Raw genomic sequence first — 21,236 nt, forward strand, 5'->3', positions numbered from 1 at the left:
TGAAATTATGTAAGACACAGCTGAGAAATGTTAAGTTATGCACATTCTTAATCAAAACATATAAAGTTAGAGCAAGGTACAAGGAATGTACATTTGTAGATTCATTCCCAGAATATATATTTTTAAAAAGATATAAAACATACAGAATGCAAATAAATCTGGCAACAAAAGATACAGCAAACAACATATGAAGGTAAAGAGATCCTATACATTATATCTTTAGCTGTCAACAGCCAAGTATTTTTTTTTTTCTGAAGCCAGGAATTCTGGCTTGAAACATATGTAGCAGCACAGAGCTGTTAAGATGCGTAAGAACACATACAGAAGGCGGGGAATTGTTAGAGAACACTTGTCAATATATACAAGCAAGTTGAACAAGCAGGCCTAATATTTATCAACTATGTTAAATCACAGAATCATTCAGAAAGTGTCTTCAATATGCAAATACCATACACACTGAGAAAGAAAAGGCAGTCAACAGAAATATACCATTTAATTATGGCTAAGGTCCTTTGGCTCAAACTCCAAGCTAAAATCTACAATATATTTAAAAAGTAAAAAGAATGCCCTGCGCGAAAAAATGTGAAGTTTCAGTTAAGCTCAGCTCCTTCACTTTTGTATATTGAAACGCAAGCCACTGTAAAACCTAATTATTTATTTGCTAAAAGATGCTAGCAGCAAGCCAGAGAATTAAGAGTTTGGCGCTAGTTTAGTCCAGTAGAAACAAGGGAAAGTGTGCTTTGAGGGTTATTTGCACAAACTCTCTTGCTAAGCTGTGAGGAACCTCATAATCAGTGGTCAAATGAGAACATGACAAAAAAAACTTACAAGCATTGCAGTAGAAATTAACAGCAGTTTGGTTTAGATTGGGCTGGGGGTGTTATGCAAATTTAAACTCAACAATGTTATTTAAAGGGACATTAATTTGATGAAGCTCAAGGTCAGCTTATGGTGACCTGCAACACAATACTGTATTCTGAAAGCCCACTTCCCTACAGACCCAGGCCAGGAACTAAAGGCAATGATGGGGGAGCCTGTGGTCTTCCAAACATTGTTAAACCCCAAGTTCCATCAGCCTCAACTAGCATGGCCAATGGGCAGGGAAGATGGAGAGTTTGGAGTACAGCAACATGTGGAGGGTGAGAGATTCCCCACCCCTATCTACCGGTATTTTGGTCCTGTATTTCATAAATAGCAGGTCACTAGGGTGAAATTGGAAAAAACAACTTTTGACACAGTTGCAGATGTCTGCTGTGATAAATCAGTTCTTAAAAGAAATAGTGTAAAATGAAAAAAAGAAGCCCACTGAGTGAGATCAAGCCTTTGGACTGGTCTGAAATGGCTCTTTGGATTTTGGGCTGCACAATCATATAAGGTCTGATTTAGCAAACCCATTCCGCTAGCAGTAGCCAGTGCAGAGACTCCCACTAGCACAATGAGGATTCCCTCCTCTTCCCCAAATCTGCTCTGGAGGGTCAGGAAACACTCCTGCCAACAGTGTGGAGGGGCAGGGGATATTGTTCCACTGGGCAAGCAAAGATGCTTGCTGTGACAGAACAATCTCCTTAGTGCTCCATTGAATTCCACCCACTGAATTTCCAGGATAATTTGAGAGCATCACAACCTCAGAGTCATTCGCGACTGGACTTAACTGTCAGGGGTCCTTTTACCTTTACCTTAAGCCCAATCTATTCTTCCAGCCTTCATATTTTCCAAAGTCAAAACATTCTAAACCAAATTATTAATATTAAAGCAGCCCCATAGCCTTAATATGCTGCAACCACTACCACCTTCATGCAAAGCAAAATTTGGCTGCAAAAAGGGGTCAAGATGAAGTTCGCTAAATAAAGCAGCTTTGGTGTGCAAGGTACTGTACATAACATTGTTCCTGAGTAACCTGAATAATGATAAATATTTCCCTCTCTTTGTAATGTTTTGAGTTTCCTGAAGGGAGTAACATCAGTGCATCTACAAGCAAATCCAAAGCATTCTGCTCCATTCCAGTGCTAAAACAGCAGTGTTCCCTGGGTGCAATTCTGCAGGTATCAGGGCACTGAGTGTCCATTCTAATCCTTCTGTCTCCTATCAAGCTGCCATAATGAAGGTACACTCGTCAGCCAGGCAATTTGTGTCAGTGGGATGGTCAAACGTATCTAGCAACACCTGGAGAATCACCTGGGATTCTATTCCCTGCTGTTGTAGAAGCTAGGGTCATTCAATGCAGTGCAATAAGGGGAGAGTCAAGTCAGACAAGAGGAAATACTTCTTCACAGTGCATTCTCAAGCTGGGGAATTTCCTTCCACCAGCAGTACTGAGGGCTGTCAACATATGGATGGCTTAAAAAGGGGGATTAGACACATTTGTGGAGGATAAAGCTATCAATGGCTGCTAGCTGCAATGGCTACAATACGTCCAGTATCAGAGGTGGTATGCCTCTGGGTACCACTTGCTGTTGCATTTATGTCCTGCTTGTGAGCTTCTCATAGTCATCTGGTTGGCCATTGTGAAAAGCAAGATGCCTGACTAGAGAAGCTGCCTAATGCAGCAAAGCTCTTTTTATGCTCCATGGACCAGGAAGGGGGGCTGGGGGGAGTGGCAGAAGCATTGATGCAAATTGCCTGGTTCTGGTAGAGAGCAGACAATAGCAGCAGCAACACTTCAACAGCAGAGAATAGACCTTGGCGACCACCGTTCTATTTACCCTGCTTTCTATACCCACAGGGTCACAGGACTGCAACACTGAACAACAGTCTGTTAATCATGTAGGGCTAGCACATATTCTACAAAATCTTTGTTATCACGACATAGGCACCTAGACTATGGCAGACACAGCCATGTGAGTGGGTCCATCCAGCTTTCTCAAGTTTTGTAGCTGTGTAATCAACCCTGGTGCAGGCACAGTGGCCGAAATGGGACCACTGAAAAACTAGAGAGAGAGATGGCAGCATGCTTGGGGAGACTCTGGAGTAAGGAGAAGTACTGTACCCAAAAGAGATTTTTAAAACTCATAAACCTAAAGGGACAACACTGCTCAGAAACAGCCCACTGAGGACTGAGCAGTAGCTGCAGAGTGCTGTCAGTTGGAAAGGAAAACTGGAAAACTGGACGTTGGGAGAAGGGAATTGACGGACTTGCTGCATGGCTAGTTAGCACCCTCCAGCTACAGTAGAAGAATGCATTGCAATGTTTTGCTGCTTGTTCTAGTTGTTGAAAATAATTTTATACTACGTTTTCAGAGTGAATGGAACAATATAATGTAATAATAATAATAATAATAATTTATTATTTATACCCCACCCTTCTGGGGAAGGGAGGCTGTGCCTTCAAAAATCAACTTTTGTACTTGCAAAGCAGGTGGGTTATCACGACAGTTGTTTTTGTCTCAGTTGAAATGATTTTTAAAAATAATTTAACAACTGCTATGACTAAAATGCAATTCCATATATCCAGTTCTCAACTATTTCATTTGGGGACAGGAAAAGAATATTATTGAAAAGCAAGCAATGAGGTTCACAGCATGCTGGGCAATCTAGCATCAGTGTCTTTTTACAATCATTGCTAAGCTATGTACAGAAGGCACATCTAACACGACAGTCTTCGACGTGCTACTTCCACTTGCCTGTTAATAAAAGATCCATTTTCAAAAAGGTGGAAAATGCAGGTACAAGAACTTAATTTTCCTAGTGCCATGCCAAAAATTTATCCAGTATCAAAGGCAGATCTAAGGAACAGGTAGGTAGCCGTGTTGGTCTGCCGTAGTCGAAACAAAATAAAAAAATCAAAAAATCAAAAAAATCCTTCCAGTAGCACCTTAGAGACCAACTAAGTTTGTTCTTGGTATGAGCTTTCGTGTGCATGCACACTTCTTCAGATCTAAGGAAGTACGACTGGTATGGTTGCCCTGGGGGCAGAACTTCTAGGCCACTGTAGCAGGTGCCGCAACTATAAAGTCCATCGGAAGCCAAGAGGCAGGGGGTGCAGGATTTTGGACTCACACAGGGTGCCACTAAAATTTGAGGTGCCCAGGTCTGCCACTGCCTGATAGTTTCTGTTGTGCTTATATTACTTTTGAACTAATCAAGGGGTGTTTGCAAGTGCCCTTTCATTCATCCTACAAATCATCTCTCTAATGGTTTTCACTCTGCAGCCCTCCCAGATGCCTGTGCTTCATTTAAACCATCTTTTTTTAACAACATACACCCTGCCAAACACCTGAGTCTCACTGAATTCAATGCATGCATTTTAAGCAGTCCCATTGAAATCAATGGGGTTTAAAAGTGACACACTTTTGCCAGAGTCTACTGGTATATCCTGTGTGCTGGTGGCGGGGAGCAAGAGAGAGAAAATTGGAAGTTAATAAATCGCCCACTCCTAACCACATCTATCAAGAGGTAAGGTCAACTGTGATTTACTTTCTAGTAAATATGCTTAGGATGTCAGCCAAAGGCTTTATATTTCACCCTGCAGTTAAATAACCTCGGCTGTAGCCCATTGTCCTTCATATACCCTAGTTTAACAGATTTACCCCCTTTCCCCCCCCCCCCAATAAGTTGTATTCACAGTAAAAATAAATAACTTTTAAATATCCTGAATCAACCTTCATTATCAGATAAAGTTATGGACATCAGCATAACTGGCAATTGGATAGATTGGATATCTTTTGAAAAACTAGCTTTGAAATAGAACTGTCCCACTCCACTGTGTCGATAACACTTAGGCTAATGTTGCATTAATATAGAACTACTGGGATAGGGAAATAGTAGTGTGCGCCATAAACTTTAATTTATAACAGCTTTCTCGGGGTAGACTATTCTGTAAACACTGTATTAAAAACAGCTTCATATTCACAGAACAAAGCAAAGCAAAACAAGAAAACATCATTTTAATAAGCCATAAACCGGCCACATTTGACCTGAGTTTTGATCAAAGTTCATTTCTGATGCCACCAAATGTTCCCTTGTGTGGGATCATTGTGATTGCAAAGAAACAATCCATGAACAACCCTCTTGCTTGGCTGATGTAGGCAAGAATAATGAAATCCACAGCATTTTGGAGAGGTTTTTCCAGGAATCACAGAAACCAGCTGGAATGATTCTATATTTAATGCAGAGGTGGGGAACCTGTGGCCCTCCAGATGTTATTTGACTCCCAACATACACCAGCTCCAGCCAGCCCCAGTCAGGGATTGTGGAAGCTGAAGTCCAGCAAAATTTACAGGAGAGTGACAAAAATCTCCCTTGAGTTAACAACTGGATTTCTGTTTCTCTTATTCATTAGTTGCATTGGCGCCATTAAGAACAGAGAACACTTCAGCTTCTCATAGTGTAACAAGCAGGCATACTGGAAAGCACAGAGGCAATTTTCACAGGCTAAAACAGCAGCAGGTAACAAAATAAAACAAAACCAGTTTATTGAAGTGCATTCAATGCATGCAGCAAAGTACCACTTTTCATAAGGATCCACCCAAGATGCATTGGGCGCTTCCTTTGTCATTTGCAATAGCACGTAAAAATGCATGTTTATCTATTTATGTCACCAAGTGAACATTTTCTCCCATTTTTGCCAGGAAGATGCTAAGGCCTTGCAGGAAGTCCTACTCCTACTTGGTTAAATTAACAAGAAATAAGGACAGTGGACTAAGACAAATAGGAAGGACGGAGGCTCAGCAGTTCTTGCGGTGGCAGCTAACCTGATCCCAGAGATCCATACGCCTGCTTGGTGCTCACAGAGAAGATGGTACCTCTTTTTTTCTGCCAACATGCTGTGCCAGTGGGAGGTGGTTGGATACTATCCTTCCTATTTCTAAATTTGGCCATGAATTTATTATTAAGACAGGCAAAATGACCTAAGATATTTAAACAATTTGTTTGGTGCAAGTACAACAACCCTGCACCACCGTTCAAGAGTAGCAGCAATTCTGCCCTTGCGACCAAGTGGTGGGTTTCTCATTCAGCAATGTTTATTGACACAGGTCAACATTTGCTTCAGATCAAGCCACAGCCTTCTCCACTAAAACGCCGGCAAGTCCTTCTCACTGAAGCAGAGGAAGATCAGGACTCCTTCCCTCCAGAATTCAGAGTTTTCCGGCTGGACCAACCAAGTCTTTTGACGGCAAGTGGCTCCTCCTTCACCTTGTACCCTTCTATAGTCCAGGGATCTTCCAGCCACTCATTTCTTGAATGGGGTCAGCTTGTTAAAAGTGTGCCAAAAAATAGAGGGCTTCCGTTTCGGTTCTGCCAGGGCAAAGACCTGCTGTTGTGGGATGCTAGTGGGCACGGTGATGTGACGCTGGTGGATAGGATGTAAACTCTGGTGAGGGGGGGGCATCGGGCACCCACTGTATCCAACACCTGTAGAAAGAAAGTATTGACACCTGGTGTGAGACTTTTGTGGGGACAAAGACTGGGTTGCTGTAATGTTTGCACGAAGACATTTGTTTCTGCACACAAGCTATTGCAAATGTCCACAGTCATACACACAGTCACACACAGGTAGATAAATGGTACATGCAAAACGCCACAGTTACAGCCAGCAGCAGCATTGCGATTCCAGGACACAAAGCATGGGAACTGCTGTCACCTGGATCTATAATTGTCTGGTCCATGGGCTACCACCTTCCCCACCATGCCCAAGGACAGGCAGGACTCCTCACGAGAAGGAGAAAAGCTTCTTGTGTGAATTAGCCTTTGGTCGGGGTGGGGGTAGCGAAAGAGTCACCTTTCATCTTTCCGTGTCTTGACTTCCGTGCATTTTGCATGGCTTGTTTCTTTTGGTTTTCTGAGATCTCCATTCCTACAATGGAAAAACAAGGCATGTACATTTAAACACGTCTCGGGTTTTTGACTGCAGGGAAAATAATTTCCAGTTAAAACGTAACACAGGAACGGCTCAGTTTAATGGTGCATTCAAAGGAGAACCTCAGCAGTACAGCACATGCTCTGCATAAAGATCTGAAGTTCAACCCCTGGCATCTCCAGGAGGGGCTGGAACAGATACCTGCCTGAAAACTGGGCGAGCCACTGGCAGTCAGCTGAGAGCCAACCTTTCTGACCTTTGGATCCCAAGATGTTGTTAAACTACAATTCCCATTGTCCGCTGTCCACGCTGACCGAGGACAATGGGAGCTGTAATCTAACGATAATCTATGTGGCACCGGTTTGTATGTAGAACAGTAGAAGGTGGCTTTAGAGGAATTTTAGAGCCTGAGACAATACTGAGCTAGCTGGACCAATTGTCTGAGTAAGTAAAAGGTCTCTTCCATTGTTCATATGCAGAAGGTCCCAGGTTCAATTCCCGGCACCAATTTTTAATAAGAGGTATGGCAGGATGGGGATTCTTGAAATCACAGTCCAGTTAGCTTAGTGTCTGTCCTGGGAAAACTGGTGGGAAATATTGTTGAAATAAAATAACCAAGCATATAGAAGGGCAAGCCTTGTTGAAGCAGAACCGGCATGGCCTCTGTAAGGGGAAGTCCTTTCTTATTAGCCTATTAAGAGCTATTTAAGAGTGTTAACAAGCATAAGATAAAGGTGATCCAGCTGATATATTGTACTGGACTTTCAAAAAGCTTTGGACAAAGTGAGTACCCTGAGACTGCAGTCAGCTTTGTAAGCTGCAGGTTGGATGTGGACCTTATCCGGATAACAGAAACTGTACCTTGTAAAAGTATCGCAATTCAAAATAAAACTACTGATATCTTAATTACCGTATTTTTCCGTATATAAGACTAGGGGTTTTTTTTTACCCAAAAAATTGGTTTAAAATTGGGGCTCGTCTTATACATGGGTAGTGCTAAGGGGTGTTTTCTTAATTTGGAGTCCCCAAAAATAGAGGAGTGTCTTATACATGGAAAAATACGGTACGTTATACAAATTTATCATTCAACCACATTCGGAATATTGCAGAGCTGGAAAAGGTGGTGGTAGTGGGGTTTTGTGGGGGGGGGGGTGTGTGGACGGAGAGCAAGTAGCATTTGCAGTCCAAACTTTCAGTTGGGAATGAGGTTTTAGTCCATATTTTATTTAGCCTCCCTACTGTATGGTGATGTATCCAAACCCCATGAATGAGAGGCAGGTTAAAGGCTGTGTCATGTGCTCAAAAATCCTATACAAGGTGTGGGATTGTGAATGACAGCTGCATGCAGAGAATGTTACAGAACCAGCCATGGCTGTAGGGGCAGGTGCTACTTTTCAGCAAACCATCCATCAGTGAGGCTGAAAATGTGAATGACTGTTGGAAAGCAACACCTACCGTGTTTCTCCTAAAATAAGACACCGTCTTATATTTTTTTCGCTCAACAAAACACAGTATGGCTTATTTTCAGGGGGTGTCTTATTTTAACCGTGTCGCATCGGTACGCTGCATAGCCACGCCTCTCCAGGCTGTTTTAATGGGAGGTACCACGTCACTATGGCTTATTTTCGGGGCATGGCTTATTTTTGGGGAACGGCTTATATTTCGCAAATGCATAGAAATCCTGCTATGGCTTATTTTATGGCTATGTCTTATTTTAGGAGAAACAGGGTATTAGTGAGGTTGTCGCTAATTCATGTGCTGCTTTGTGTTTGTGTCTACAACTTCAGTTTGTTAAATGGCACTGCTGGCTTGTTGAGATAACCCACCAGAACTCAAAAGCTTCTATTTTGCAGCAAATTCCATTTGGGAGGGGGGCAGTTGGTTTTGTGGGACCCACCTCTTTTGCTGAATTTACACTGTTCTGTTTAGAACCATGTTATTCATTCTTGTAACAGTTTTAATGTTGTAACTCACACTGGGACTTTATGGTGAAGGGAGAGTAAAAAAATCTTGTACATCAATCAATCAATCCATCCATCCCCACCCACCCCTCACTCCCCCAAGCCAACTTCCCATTGCTCAGTTCCAGTGGTAACTGTTAATCAATAAACTTGCTCATACAGCTAAACCAGGGTTTCCACAAAGCACAGAAATAAGAGAAGTCAACAGAAGACAATACTTGCCCATTTCTTTGTCTTCTTGCACTCGCTTCCTCTCATTTGCAAAGGCCTCCAGCCACCTCTTCTTGTCCCCCGGCTTTTTCCCACAAAATAGATGGGCTTCTTCTGTGGCACTATTTACAATTTTGAAAGCATTTTTGACATTAATATTGAAGTCCTTTTCTCTGCCGTCCTCAATGTCCAGCACTTCAAACTCATCCATGTCCACCCGGCCCTTGTAGTACAGCATGTCCCTTCTCAAGAGATCTTTCTTACAGAACACAAGCTGGTGGTCAAAGAGAAAGAAAGTCCTTTGCTGGCTCTTGCCTTGCTTGGAGATTTTGGTCAGCTCTCCTGAGTGGATTAGTTCTGAGCTTCTGCCTAAAATGTCTTGCCCCTGAAAACGTTTGCAGCAAAAAAGAAAAAAAGAGCAGGCCCAAGATTATTTACTTGCATGACTGTCATTAGCTTAGTTAGCAGTATAAACTTTATTTTATTTGCAGGTTTACAAGCCATTTCAAAACCAAAAGCTACCAAAGCAGTGTACAACAAAGTAAAATGCAAAAAGTTACAAACACAATAAACTAAAAGCAACAAAACAATTGCTACAATTGTACAATTAATATTCCATAACATGTCTGGGTCACTTCAGGGAAAGCCTTCTTAAAAATGTCCTTAAAAGCCACCTAAATATCAAGAGGCTACATGCTTGTCTAATTTCAGTTGGTAACTAATTCCAGGGGGCTGGAGCTTCAACACTAAAAAAGCCCAGTTTCTAAAGCACATCGCTGGGGTATGTTATATTTTTCAGCAGTGCTACATCTGAGGATCACAGTTGCTGGACAGAGATATATTGGCATTTTTTGCATACGGATAAATAACCCAGAAATAACGCTTCCGGTTAAGAACTTTGCTTCAGGATAAGAACAGAAATTGTGCTCTGGCGGCACAGCAGCAGCAGGAGGTCCCATTAGCTAAAGTGGTGCTTCAGGTTAAGAACTGATCTCTGGAACGAATTAAGTACGTAACCAGAGGTACTACTGTATTTTTAGTAGTTGCCCCAATGATGTAGAATTGCCCTCTCCCTGGAGACTAGTTTGGCCCCATCAATTGCCCCCTTTTGAAGAAATGGTATAGAAAAACTTTTCTGTACCATTGGGCATTTTTTAGTGTGACGGTTCTGTTCACGGAGATGCTGCTTTGAGAATCCATAAGCTGCTATTTGTGATTCATTTTGGTGTGTTTATCCAACTGGGTTTATCTGTTATACTTTTTGTTCCTATTAGTTCTGTTTTGTGCCATAAACCACTTTTTGACCAATTATTAAAGAAACAAGCATAAAAAAAATCCAACGTTATCTGGAGGCTAACAGGTTAGCCACCCCTGTCTGTCTTAAGTCCCATTGATTATAATGGATGTATTCTAATCCCAAGACTGGATCTAACCGTCTGTGACTTTTGAGATGAAAACCTCCTGGAAGTGCACCCTTACCTCCCAGTTGACAATGGACACTTGCCAGCGGGCCATCTTGTCTATGCTTTCTAGCCTTCGCTTGCGTTCATTGATCAGGCAGGCTACATTCTTCATGGCTTCATATGCTGCCTTTATATCGTTATAGTCACTGCAAAATGAAGGCAGGCATGGGTCAGTCATTTTATCCCCTTTTAACTCGGCTTGTGAGAGGCATGCGGCTGGACACCAGTGGAAATGAGAGCCCCAGGCCACAAGGGTTTGGGTACGATTCAGAAAAGCAGTGCTCACGTCATGATACAGTGAGCAGTAAGGTGTGTGGAATTCAAACCCAGTATAAATAGCATCATTTTACTTCTGACTTTTCCCAACCACAGTACAGGCTTATGCTGGCATGGTCCTTAAGCGTAGTTATACTAACTAAAGTTTGCTGATAAACCAGGATTTCAAATGCCATGTGTGCCCTAGTTCTATTTCTCTTAAGCGTTAAGAGGATAAAAACATCTGTTAACCTTTGGGCTTGAGCATACCCCTCCTCTGAGTTAATAATGCAATCATTACCCTAGGTTTAAGCTTTGTATGATATAAAGGTTGAGGCTATAAGAAACTGTCTGACAACATTTCTATTAAATGGAAGTTTGCACACACAAACACACACACACACAGAGAGAGAGAGAGAGAGAGAGAGAGAGAGAGAGAAGCATGTGGGGAATGGTGGGGGGTGACGAGCAGGAGCAGGGCCATCTTAAGAGTATCTTGCGTCGTGGCGCAAAGATCCCTCTGGCACCCCTTGCGCTCCGCCGGGCACGGCACGGCAGGTGGGGTGGGCGTGGTGGGGTGGGCGCGGTTGAGGCGCCCTCCAGGCCCTGGCGCCTTGCGTCAGGAGCCTCTGGCTGAGACAGGCCTGAGCGGGAGGGGGGTATACTTTGGATTAACAACTAGGGTTAGTAGGAACTGCAGTCTAAAGTATTGGGAGGGCACCAGGCTGGCGAAAGCTTATATATATTGGAGAGGGAGAGGGAGTGCGCTGGCCTATTTTCTTCATGATGCTAGGATCACCCTTTTCGTGGAGATTTCGAAGACACTGATGAATAAATACTGGAGAAGGAGAATAAGGAGAAAGTTGAGGACAGAAGCAGACAACAAAGGAGCTCCCATCCCCACAAGAGTCCTGTTCAGCTGAATCAGGAGCAGGCTGGGAGGAAAAATAGAGCTAATGAAAGGGATTACTTTACTGAAAGAGAGTGTGGCATCAGCAGTGTGACTTCCTGGACTGATTGCACATAAACCAAAACTTTATGGGATCACATGCTTAGTTGTCTCAGTGTCCAGACCCCTCCATGTTAATTTGAGGTTTCAGAGCAGGTTTTTGCTGACCATCTCCCCTTGCTGGCCACCACACATCAACATCAATTGGAGACAAATGTGAGACACATTCTTACAGCTGAGGCACTGCAGTCCTCTCACTGGAGTTTTATCATATCTGCATGCACAGAGGGTATCATTAGTTTGAAAGTGTTAAAAGCAGTTCTTGCTGTCATGTTAGGTTTCCATATGCAGACAGACAGAGATGCTGAATCTCTCAAGGACACAATCAGCCTCCTGGGTTCCTGAGAAAGGACTGTACCACCTCAGCAAATGTCGCCCTGCACTTACATTTCAGTTACACACACAGTGCACAGATGGGAAAACCACAACATGACCATTACAATCATTATCTGCAAGCCCAGACAACAGCCTACAGACAATGCACAGCTTGCATTTTTCCCTCATTTGTTTCAGAAAGCTAATATGTGCCTGGTCAAATTATTATTTGGACATCCAGCACAGTGTTGTCTACTCTGATTGGCAGCCCCACTGAGCTACTGTCACCCCAGATATGTAGTGCCTGCCCTTTTAAACTCACAACAACCCTGCATGTTTTTACAGGATTCAGCTGTCCTCATATCCAGGCTCACAGAAGCACTTTGATTGTGAAAATGTTAAACTAAAAGCACACAAAAATCCTGCCCAAGACAGTGACGAATAAACCCTACCCTAAAGGAAATGTATGCAGATACTGGCCATAAATATATAACTGAAGGCCATAATTGACTACATGAGTGTTTGTCTACTACATTTAATCTTATGCCCTTGCAATACTGTAAAATCATGTTCCTCTTTATTTGACTACTTATATATTCTACATTAAGAATAGGGGAACTTGTACAAGACATACAGGGCAAAAAACATATCCTAACCGATAAGGTTATGAGTCATAAACTACTTAAAACAGAAAACTTGCACTTAAAAATAGCCAATCGCATTGACTTCATGTGGGCTAAGAAAAACTGAAGTGATTTGTGGCTGAAGGATGCTGTGTCAGGGAATTATGTTGAATAAAGTAGACATGGCCAGTTAATATGCTGAAGCTACTCATCAACACAATTTAACCACTTCTGTCCACTCGTCAAATGCAGAAGCAGCATTGGCCTTCTTCCAATGTCACTGATAGCTCCTATTTGAAAAGGATATACAAATCTGAGCTAGCGTTTGTGGAAATAGAGTAACAGAACTGGAAGGAACCTCAAAATTCATCTATTTAGTCCAAGGAAATACAACTACTACATCTAATTAAGGAGCGTCCACCACCTAGCAAGTCGGTCTGTTCTTCCCTTGGAACAGTTTGTGTTGCCAGAACTAGTTCTTCCATAGTTTAGCCTAAAGCAGGGACCAACAATGTGGTACACCTTCCAGATGTTGTAGACTACAGTGGTACCTCAGGTTACAGACGCTTCAGGTTACAGGCTCCACTAACCCAGAAATAGTACCTCGGGTTAAGAACTTTGCTTCAGGATGAGAACAGAAATCGCACGGCGGCGGCAGGAGGCCCCATTAGCTAAAGTGGTACCTCAGGTTAAGAACAGTTTCAGGTTAAGAACAGTCCTCCAGAACCAATTAAGTTCTTAACCCGAGGTACCACTGTACAACTCTCATCATCCTCGACTACTGGATATGCTGCCTGGGGCTGATGGAAGTTGTAGTCCACAATATCTATAGGACACCCCATTTGCTATCCCTGATCTAAATCCTTCTTGTAATTTCAGCCCATTGGTTTTGGTCCTCCTCTCTGGAGAAAAATAACCACCTCAAAATTAGTTCACCATCTATGTGAAAGCCTTTTAATCTCTTTTCCAGGCTAAAGAGAATGAACTAAGCAGAATGAGAGGGTGGTAGTTGCTGTAGGTTAGTTTGGAAGTGAGTTTGGGGAGGTCCCCTTGGCAAAAAACATAATGTTCGCCTTACCTATGTTCCTGAGTGGTGTACTTGAGTAATTCTGCAAGCTGCAGGGGATATTTACAGATTTTCTGAACAGGTGTGAGAAGGAAACCATCAATGGCGATGTCAATCATTTGCTGAAGCAGGCGACAAGCCTCAAAGAAGTGGCGGTACTTGCCCTGCTTCATCAGGTTAGACATCTCAATGCAGGCACTGGGATGATTGTTGCAGTACTCAGAGTAGATAGCAAAGCCTTCTTGCTAAAATGGGGTGGTGGGGGGTGGGGAGAGAATAAAAGCACAACTGTGGTTAAAATATCAAGGAAGAGATTGGCACACCCACTCCTGTAGCCATCCCTTTTTCCAATTGCTCCCTTCCATACGCCTTGAAACTGCTCAGAGTTGCATGCATTGTGCTGAATTTAAAATGCAAACCTTATTGCCAAGAAACAATTGAGAGCCCATGTCTTAGGAGGGCACTCTGAGTTGTTCCTTTGCAACATAATTTACATTCAGTGCTGTTCAAATTCAGCACCAAAAGCAAGCCCAGGTACAACTGATGTCACATGACAGCAGGTGATTGACAGGCGAGTGGACTCGGTCACCTGTAAAGAGTGGCCTGCAGAAGGGTAGCCACTTTTTGATCCGGCCTGCCAGACAAAAGTGGTTCCACACGCCTGACCAAAACCATCACAAAAATTTCTCAGTGAATGTAGGAACAAGACTGGGCCCATTCTTGTGGTCTTTAGGGCAGACTCCGTGGCAGGTTTCTCAGATTTCTGCAGCAACAGTGTCTCCCAAATATGCCACAGAGTGCACCTGCATACCACTGCTTCACATTACACATTTCCCAGTGCCATCAGGCATCTGGGGTGGTTCATAGGAGGATGTGGGAGTGGGGTGGAATAAAAAAAAAAGGCCAGACCCCAAAAGGAGCTGAGAATTTAACATATTTCCATATCACTTATTTGAGGTGATAGGAGGCTGAAAGCTTTGTCCGTTTGCTGTTCTCATCCATTTGCCAATCAGAGCCCCTTCTTCTGTAAAGATCTTACATAGGAACAGAAAACTAAGTTTGAGACATATCATAGCTGTTGCAGAAAGAACTATCATGTGTGGTGTTGACATCTGTGACAGTATACCGATATGTGAAGGAATCAACAATGCCTGTTTGGATGGTGGTATTGTAAAACATGGTAGAGGCAGGGAATCTTTCTCTCTCTATCTTTGCTATGAATGGCAACTGAACAATGAGAGAAGTGAATGGAAGGTGATGCTGCAGCCGATGTGAGGGTTGATACAGGGTCAGTGGTGGGCATAACCAAAGCATAAAGGGGATGGGGTTTGCAGCACTGCAGGATTGTAGAATGTGTTCTCTCACTCTCTTATGCTACCCTGTCTCTCCCCACCCCACCCCACACACCCCATATCTGTGTGTATAATTGGGCTAAGGGTGCATGCAATCTATGGGCCTTAAAGGATTGGCCTAGCATTTAATTCTGTAGTGTTATCACACTGTTAGCTGCCCTGGCTCACATGACTGCATTTCTGGCATAACATTCATCAGCTAATCAACTTAATGCAGTAGAATTACCCAACTTACGTGCTGAAGAAAGCAGGATCCTATTTCACTCAAATGGGGCTCTTCTTTGTTGTATTGCTTCTCTAGATCCTTCAAGAACTTTCTTTGGAATTTGTAAATGTCTTCAATATTTCCAAATATGGTGCTCAGCTGGGCCCCAGTAAACATTCCTGTATGTTTCCGACACTGCCGAATGTACCCCTGTAAATGACAAAGCAGGACTCTTTGGTTTGTCAAAGATGAAGAGATTGAAAATAAAATGTTGCATCAAATAATCAAGCTCAGTAGTCAACAAAGGAAAGTTTCATCTTAAGACTTCCTTGTCTCTTCCTTGCAACCCTTATTCATGAGGAGCAATAACTGTACAAGTTTTCCAAAACCCAAGTTGCATAGTCCAGATTCCAGTACATAGTAGAACCAATCTGACAGTAAGACCAGAGCATCCGCTCACAGAGAAATCCTATATATTAGCCATAATTTTGCCATTCAGCCAAAGCAAATAAAAAGTGTGCCAAGAAAGCAGCTAAACAGGAAACAACACCCAGCTGCCAGGGAGCTGCACAAAATTTCCCAGGTCAAGAAAGTGAAGTACTGCAGCAACCCAAGAAATGCAGCATATGCCCACCTTAAGTTTTCTGAAGACAAAGTTTGGCCCAAAGGTAGAGTGTCTGCTTTGCAGAAAGGGTTAGGTAAGTTCCCTGCCTGAATCCCTGGAGATCCACTGTTAGTCAGAACAGACAATACTGAGCTAGATGGACCAGGAGCCTAGCCCAGTATAAGGTAGCTTCCTATGGTCCCTGATAAACACAGGTTTTCCTCCCCACAAAGCAACTCCTCTCCAGCATTTTGCAGCTTACTTCACAGATGTCCTTGAGATGTTTGATATAGATCCGCTCCGTGTTCATTATTTCCTGAATCACGTTTGTTCTCATCTGATCTTTGTTTTCAGCAATTTTTTGGCGGTGCTTCACAGGGTCTGCATTGGGTTCTTCGTCTTGGAGGCTGCCACCGTTTTCTGCAAGTTCTTCCTGGTTGACCCGCAGCTGGAATCGTAAAAGAGGAGAAAGCAACTAAGTTGAGGAAGCACAGCTGAGTTGAAGAGCAATCCAGAAGGTTGTGGGACCTCCAGAACAGATGCGGTGGAAGGGGGTGGGTACCAAGCCCTCCTGGCACAACCCTGGAGATAATAATCCTTTGTGCCTATGTTACATAGTATGACTCAAAGTTCCATACAGTTGGAGAGGGGCCACAGTTCAGTGGCAAAGTCCATGCTTTGCACGAAGAAGGTCTCAGGCAAGCTCCCTGGCATTCTGCTTTTAAAAAGAGAGCAGGTGATGGAAAGTATTCCTAGGATTCTGGAGAGCAACCACTGCCTCTCAGGTGAGACAATATCAGGCTAGATGGGCAAATAATCTGATCTGGCACAAGGCAGCCTCCTATATATTCTGCGGAAAAGCCCCACTGAAATTAACTGGGATTTCTTAGCGTTCAGCTTGCCATATTATGTAGTCAAGTCAAGTCTAAGAACCAACTTAGAAGAGAGTCTTATGCAACACAGATTAACTTGGTGAGTTACCATTTACAAGCCTGGCTCTGCTCAACTTGGTGTAGTTATTATTACAGTGAACAGGGTCCCCTGAGAAGAATTTCATCATTTAAACCAGTGGCAGAAATGAGGCCCTCCAGATGTTCCTGGATTATAACTCCCATCAGTTCCTGATCCTTGGCCATGCTGGCTGGGGATGACAGGAGTAGGAATCCTAACACATCTGGAGGGCCACAAGTCCCCTCTCCCTGATGTAAACTCTGGGCAAGGAAGTCCTTTCTTTTATGTGCAGCACACTCCTCTTACAGCAAACGCATCAGACTGGACTTTCTCCAATGTAATAGGAGGAAAAATAGGTAGAGGTTTTAAATCACTGCCATCAAAAAACGAGCATTAAGAGATTGTGTGGGAATGGGCAATATCAAACAAATGATCCAAAGAGCGGTTTCCAATTAATATCAACCTATCATGCAGGGATGCAGGTGGCACTGTGGGTTAAACCACAGAGCCTAGGGCTTGCTGATCAGAAGGTCGGCGGTTCAAATCCCAGCGACGGGGTGAGCTCCCGTGGCTCGGTCCCAGCTCCTGCCCACCTAGCAGTTCGAAAGCACGTCAAAGTGCAAGTAGATAAATAGGTACCGCTCCAGTGGAAAAGTAAATGGCGTTTCCGTGCGCCAGAAGCGGCTTAGTCATGGTGGCCACATGACCTGGAAGCTGTACACTGGCACCCTCGGCCAGTAATGTGAGATGAGGCCGCAACCCGAGGCAGACATGACTGGACCTAATGGTCAGGGGTCCCTTTACCTTTACTATCATTGATAGAAAACCCTTTCAACCTTTATACCAACTCTGTTGGTTTTTACAATAGGCTTTTTAAAGTGATAAATTATTTATGCGTTAAATTAAAAAAGAAATAGCCCCAAGAATAGGAAGCGTGGAATGCTGAGTGGCTGTGTACGTATTGAGCTGGCACAGAAGAAGCTGTTCTGCCCATTTCAAAAGATTATTGTGGGGGAAGACAGAAGTTTGTTTCGGCCTTTGACTGATTGAAATCATGGTTAACTCTTACTGCAGTTGTTGTAAGAAGAGTGTGATGCACTCAGAGGTCCTCAGGACTGCAGTGTGTGCAAACGTGTAACACTTTGTGGATTTGAACCGCATAGTTATCAATGCAGAGAGACTGGCGTGTGTTTCTCACACTGGCAAACATTGGGCATTTCAGTAAAGGTTTTTGACAGGCCACATGAAGGAAGGGCGATACCAGTCTGAAACCACTGACTCATGGCCCTTTCTTCTTCTTTTACCCATTTATATCGTTACAGAAACAGAAGTACGATGCAGGCTCACACATCTCAATGCCAGACATGCAGCCTGATCCCATGATGTCTTCTGCGGATTTGGAGCATGGTGTCATCAATATGTGGATAACACTCAGCTCCCACTCTCGCTCCAGTTCATCTGAATCAGGAGAGGCAGTTCAGGTGCTGAACCAAGGTCTGGAGGCAGCAATGGGCAGGATAAAGGCCAATCAACAAAGCTAAATCCTGACAAGATAGAGGTCCAGTGGGTCAATGGTGCTTAGATTCAGGAACTGGGACATTGGGCCTGTTCTAGACAGGGTAACACTCCCCCTGAGAGAGCAAGTAAAGTACATATCTTAGGAGTAATCCTTAATTCTATGCTGTTTCTAGAGGCTCAGGTGGCATTATTTTTAATTGAAACTGAATATGTACGTTGCATTTCATTGCAGCAAAGAACACATGACCTGAAAAGTGGAATATAAATCTCTTATTAAAACAGGAATCAGATTGTGACAAGAGTTCCTATATTCTTATAATTGCTTTTAAGGACAGAGAAATGCTCTATGTGAATTTCTTCCTCCAGCTTTTGCTGGATTCACTGAGTTGATTCCTTCTCCTCCACAAAATACTTGGTTGTGGGTACAAACAACAGTGGCAACTAAAGGATGGCCTACTGTTTGGCCACCTCATGAGAAGAGATGACTCCCTAGAAAAGACCCTGATGTTGGGAAAGATGGAGGGCACAAGGAGAAGGGGATGACAGAGGATGAGATGGTTGGACAGTGTTCTCGAAGCTACTAACATGAGTTTGGCCAAACTGCGGGAGGCAGTGAAAGATAGGTGTGCCTGGCATGCTCTGGTCCATGGGGTCATGAAGAGTCGGACACGACTGAACAACTGAACAACAACTGTAAAAAATGAGCCTTGCAGATAATGCATCTGCTGGGTCCCCCTGTAGTCACAGTGCAGTTTGTATAGCAAAAGCAATGACTGTAACCTGCAAGAAAAAGGGAGGACAGGAGGACGTTCTGGACAGCAGTGATTCTAACAGTTTGACATAGAAGAAGCCAGAAAATTAGAACTGAAAATAATCACTGCAATCTTCGTGTTGCAGTGGGAAAGGAAGCAGTACTAGTAAACTTGAGCAATGCACCAGCCGCCCAAGACCACAATATTGCGTAAAGAGGTGGTTCAGTAGTTTCCGGAAGAAAGATAAAATAACTTGAGTTCTCGCTTTACTCACCCTGACGAAGCTTGCCGGAAACCAGGCTTCCTTCTCCTCATTTCTGCCCCACCACCAATCCTTGTTGGAAGCCTCAAGGACTTGGATAACGTCCCCGGCTTTGAAGGCCAATTCCTGGTCATCCATGGTCACGTGATCCCAGAGTGCCTCTGCATAGACCATGCTCCCATCACTTATCAGCTGAAACAGAAACGTTTTTGTGAAGGGCAAGGTTTCTGTAGGGATGGCCAAAGTAACTACGTGTAGATGCAAGCAGCACCTGCAGCAACAGAGATATCAAGCCACTTTTCTGAAGCTTCTAGGTATTATCCATGGAGACGGTTGCTTTTCAAAATGGTGAAAGATAAACAGTTTGTAATTTGGAAGTTCTCCAAAAAGAAGGAGAGCAGATTATGGGCCCACAGATCTGATTATTTGTCCAAGAAACTCAAAACAGTGGACTTTTCAGAAAAAAAATTCATGCACCAAAGTCATCACCTCATTTACCTCGTTAATGGCTAGCTGCTCCCCTCCGGGCTGCAAGTACCTAGGGCTGGCTTGGCAGAGGTCCTCATAGCTGTAATCCTCCTCACTACCATTATCATCCACTAAGGCAGAAGATTCAGTACCTCCATCAGTAGCACCTGGCAGGGACAGTGAAATATTGATAAATTATGTACAGTCAAAGCCCATCTCTGTGACTTTTTAAATTAAAAAAATTCCTACTAATAAAAAGACATGGAGCCTGATTTACAACTTCTCACATCCACTTGAATAAACCATAAAGTATCTGTCTGAAGGGAAATGTTAGAGCAGAGAAAAATCTGAACATACAGTAAGAGAAAATCTACATCTTATACAGAGCCAATGAGGCTTGCAGTTGAAAGTCTGGAGTGCTCCTTGTTTAGTGTTCCAGCCATCTGTCATGATACTCCATTCCATTCCACTTCCCTGTCCGTTTTCCAGTCCTCTCTCCAACATCCCATGGTCAACATCCCATGGCTACTGGGCATACTTAGTCCTCATTGTGCTGTTTCTGAAGCCCCTTCCCCCTGACTTAGGATCATATTCCCCCCCCCCACCAACCTAAATATTTTTGTACTTCTGCAAACCTTGGGAAGCCTGCTAATATCTCTCTCTTTGTGTGTGGACGGTGCTATTTTACCTATCTACACTTTGATAATGAGTTCTATGTTACTATGTAGGACAAGCTGGTGGAATTGCCCCTACCTAAAGTGTGGTACAGTCCAGAATTTTACCTGCTCTGTCTACCATGTCATTTTTGTACCACTCAGAAACGGCAACTGGGCTGAATCCCTTTATATAGTGCAGACTGACAAATAAGAAAACCCACCATTTTTTTCCCTCCTAAACAGAAGTGGGTCTCTGTTTACTTTGTGTATTTAAAGCTTTTGTGGATGGCTTTTCTACCCAACACAGCACGGAACATTTAGAATGGGCAAAAACCATTACAGCCTATGTTTTATCAAATGCAATGTCTGACATCAAATGTAACTGACCTGTAGATAGGACTCTTGGGAACTGAAAACAGAGTTGTTATATTTACCTTTGTTATCCATGAAAACCATTCAAGAAAAACAATTAAATATATATGTATTCCACCTAAAAGCCAACTACAGATAAAACAATCCATTATCAAAAGCAGCCATGGCATTATATGAAGAAGCCAACACTAAGGAAACCTCAAAACTAACACCCTTCCAGGGTAATTATTGAGAGACACCTGCCCATGCAGGAAGTTGGGAAGTTAATATGCTTCGAACCAGACCATTGCCATAGTGCTGTGGTAGGGAAGGTAGAACTTGTTTATTTTCATTTATTATTACATTTATATCCCACTTCTCCTCCAAGGAACTTAAGGTGGTGATAACTTGGTTCTCCC

General features: G+C 43.2%; 1 protein-coding gene across 10 annotated transcripts in view; it reads right to left on the minus strand.

The window, feature by feature from the left end:
- Positions 1 to 5,412: 5,412 nt before the first annotated feature.
- Positions 5,413 to 21,236, minus strand: part of SPATA13 (spermatogenesis associated 13) — a 130,190-nt gene continuing 114,366 nt past the window's right edge. For all 10 annotated transcript variants that reach the window (XM_033146340.1, XM_033146337.1, XM_033146341.1 and 7 more), the window contains 9 exons: positions 19,841 to 19,977; positions 19,355 to 19,534; positions 16,122 to 16,307; positions 15,286 to 15,465; positions 13,711 to 13,943; positions 10,447 to 10,576; positions 8,980 to 9,352; positions 6,719 to 6,793; positions 5,413 to 6,351 (listed from right to left, as the gene is read on the minus strand). In XM_033146340.1, the coding sequence (XP_033002231.1) occupies positions 6,170 to 6,351; positions 6,719 to 6,793; positions 8,980 to 9,352; positions 10,447 to 10,576; positions 13,711 to 13,943; positions 15,286 to 15,465; positions 16,122 to 16,307; positions 19,355 to 19,534; positions 19,841 to 19,977 (1,676 nt within the window). In that variant the 3' untranslated portion in view covers positions 5,413 to 6,169. The remainder of the gene's footprint in view (positions 6,352 to 6,718; positions 6,794 to 8,979; positions 9,353 to 10,446; positions 10,577 to 13,710; positions 13,944 to 15,285; positions 15,466 to 16,121; positions 16,308 to 19,354; positions 19,535 to 19,840; positions 19,978 to 21,236) is intronic.

Source organism: Lacerta agilis, chromosome 4 (assembly GCF_009819535.1).
Source record: "Lacerta agilis isolate rLacAgi1 chromosome 4, rLacAgi1.pri, whole genome shotgun sequence".
NCBI classification, from domain to species: domain Eukaryota; kingdom Metazoa; phylum Chordata; class Lepidosauria; order Squamata; family Lacertidae; genus Lacerta; species Lacerta agilis.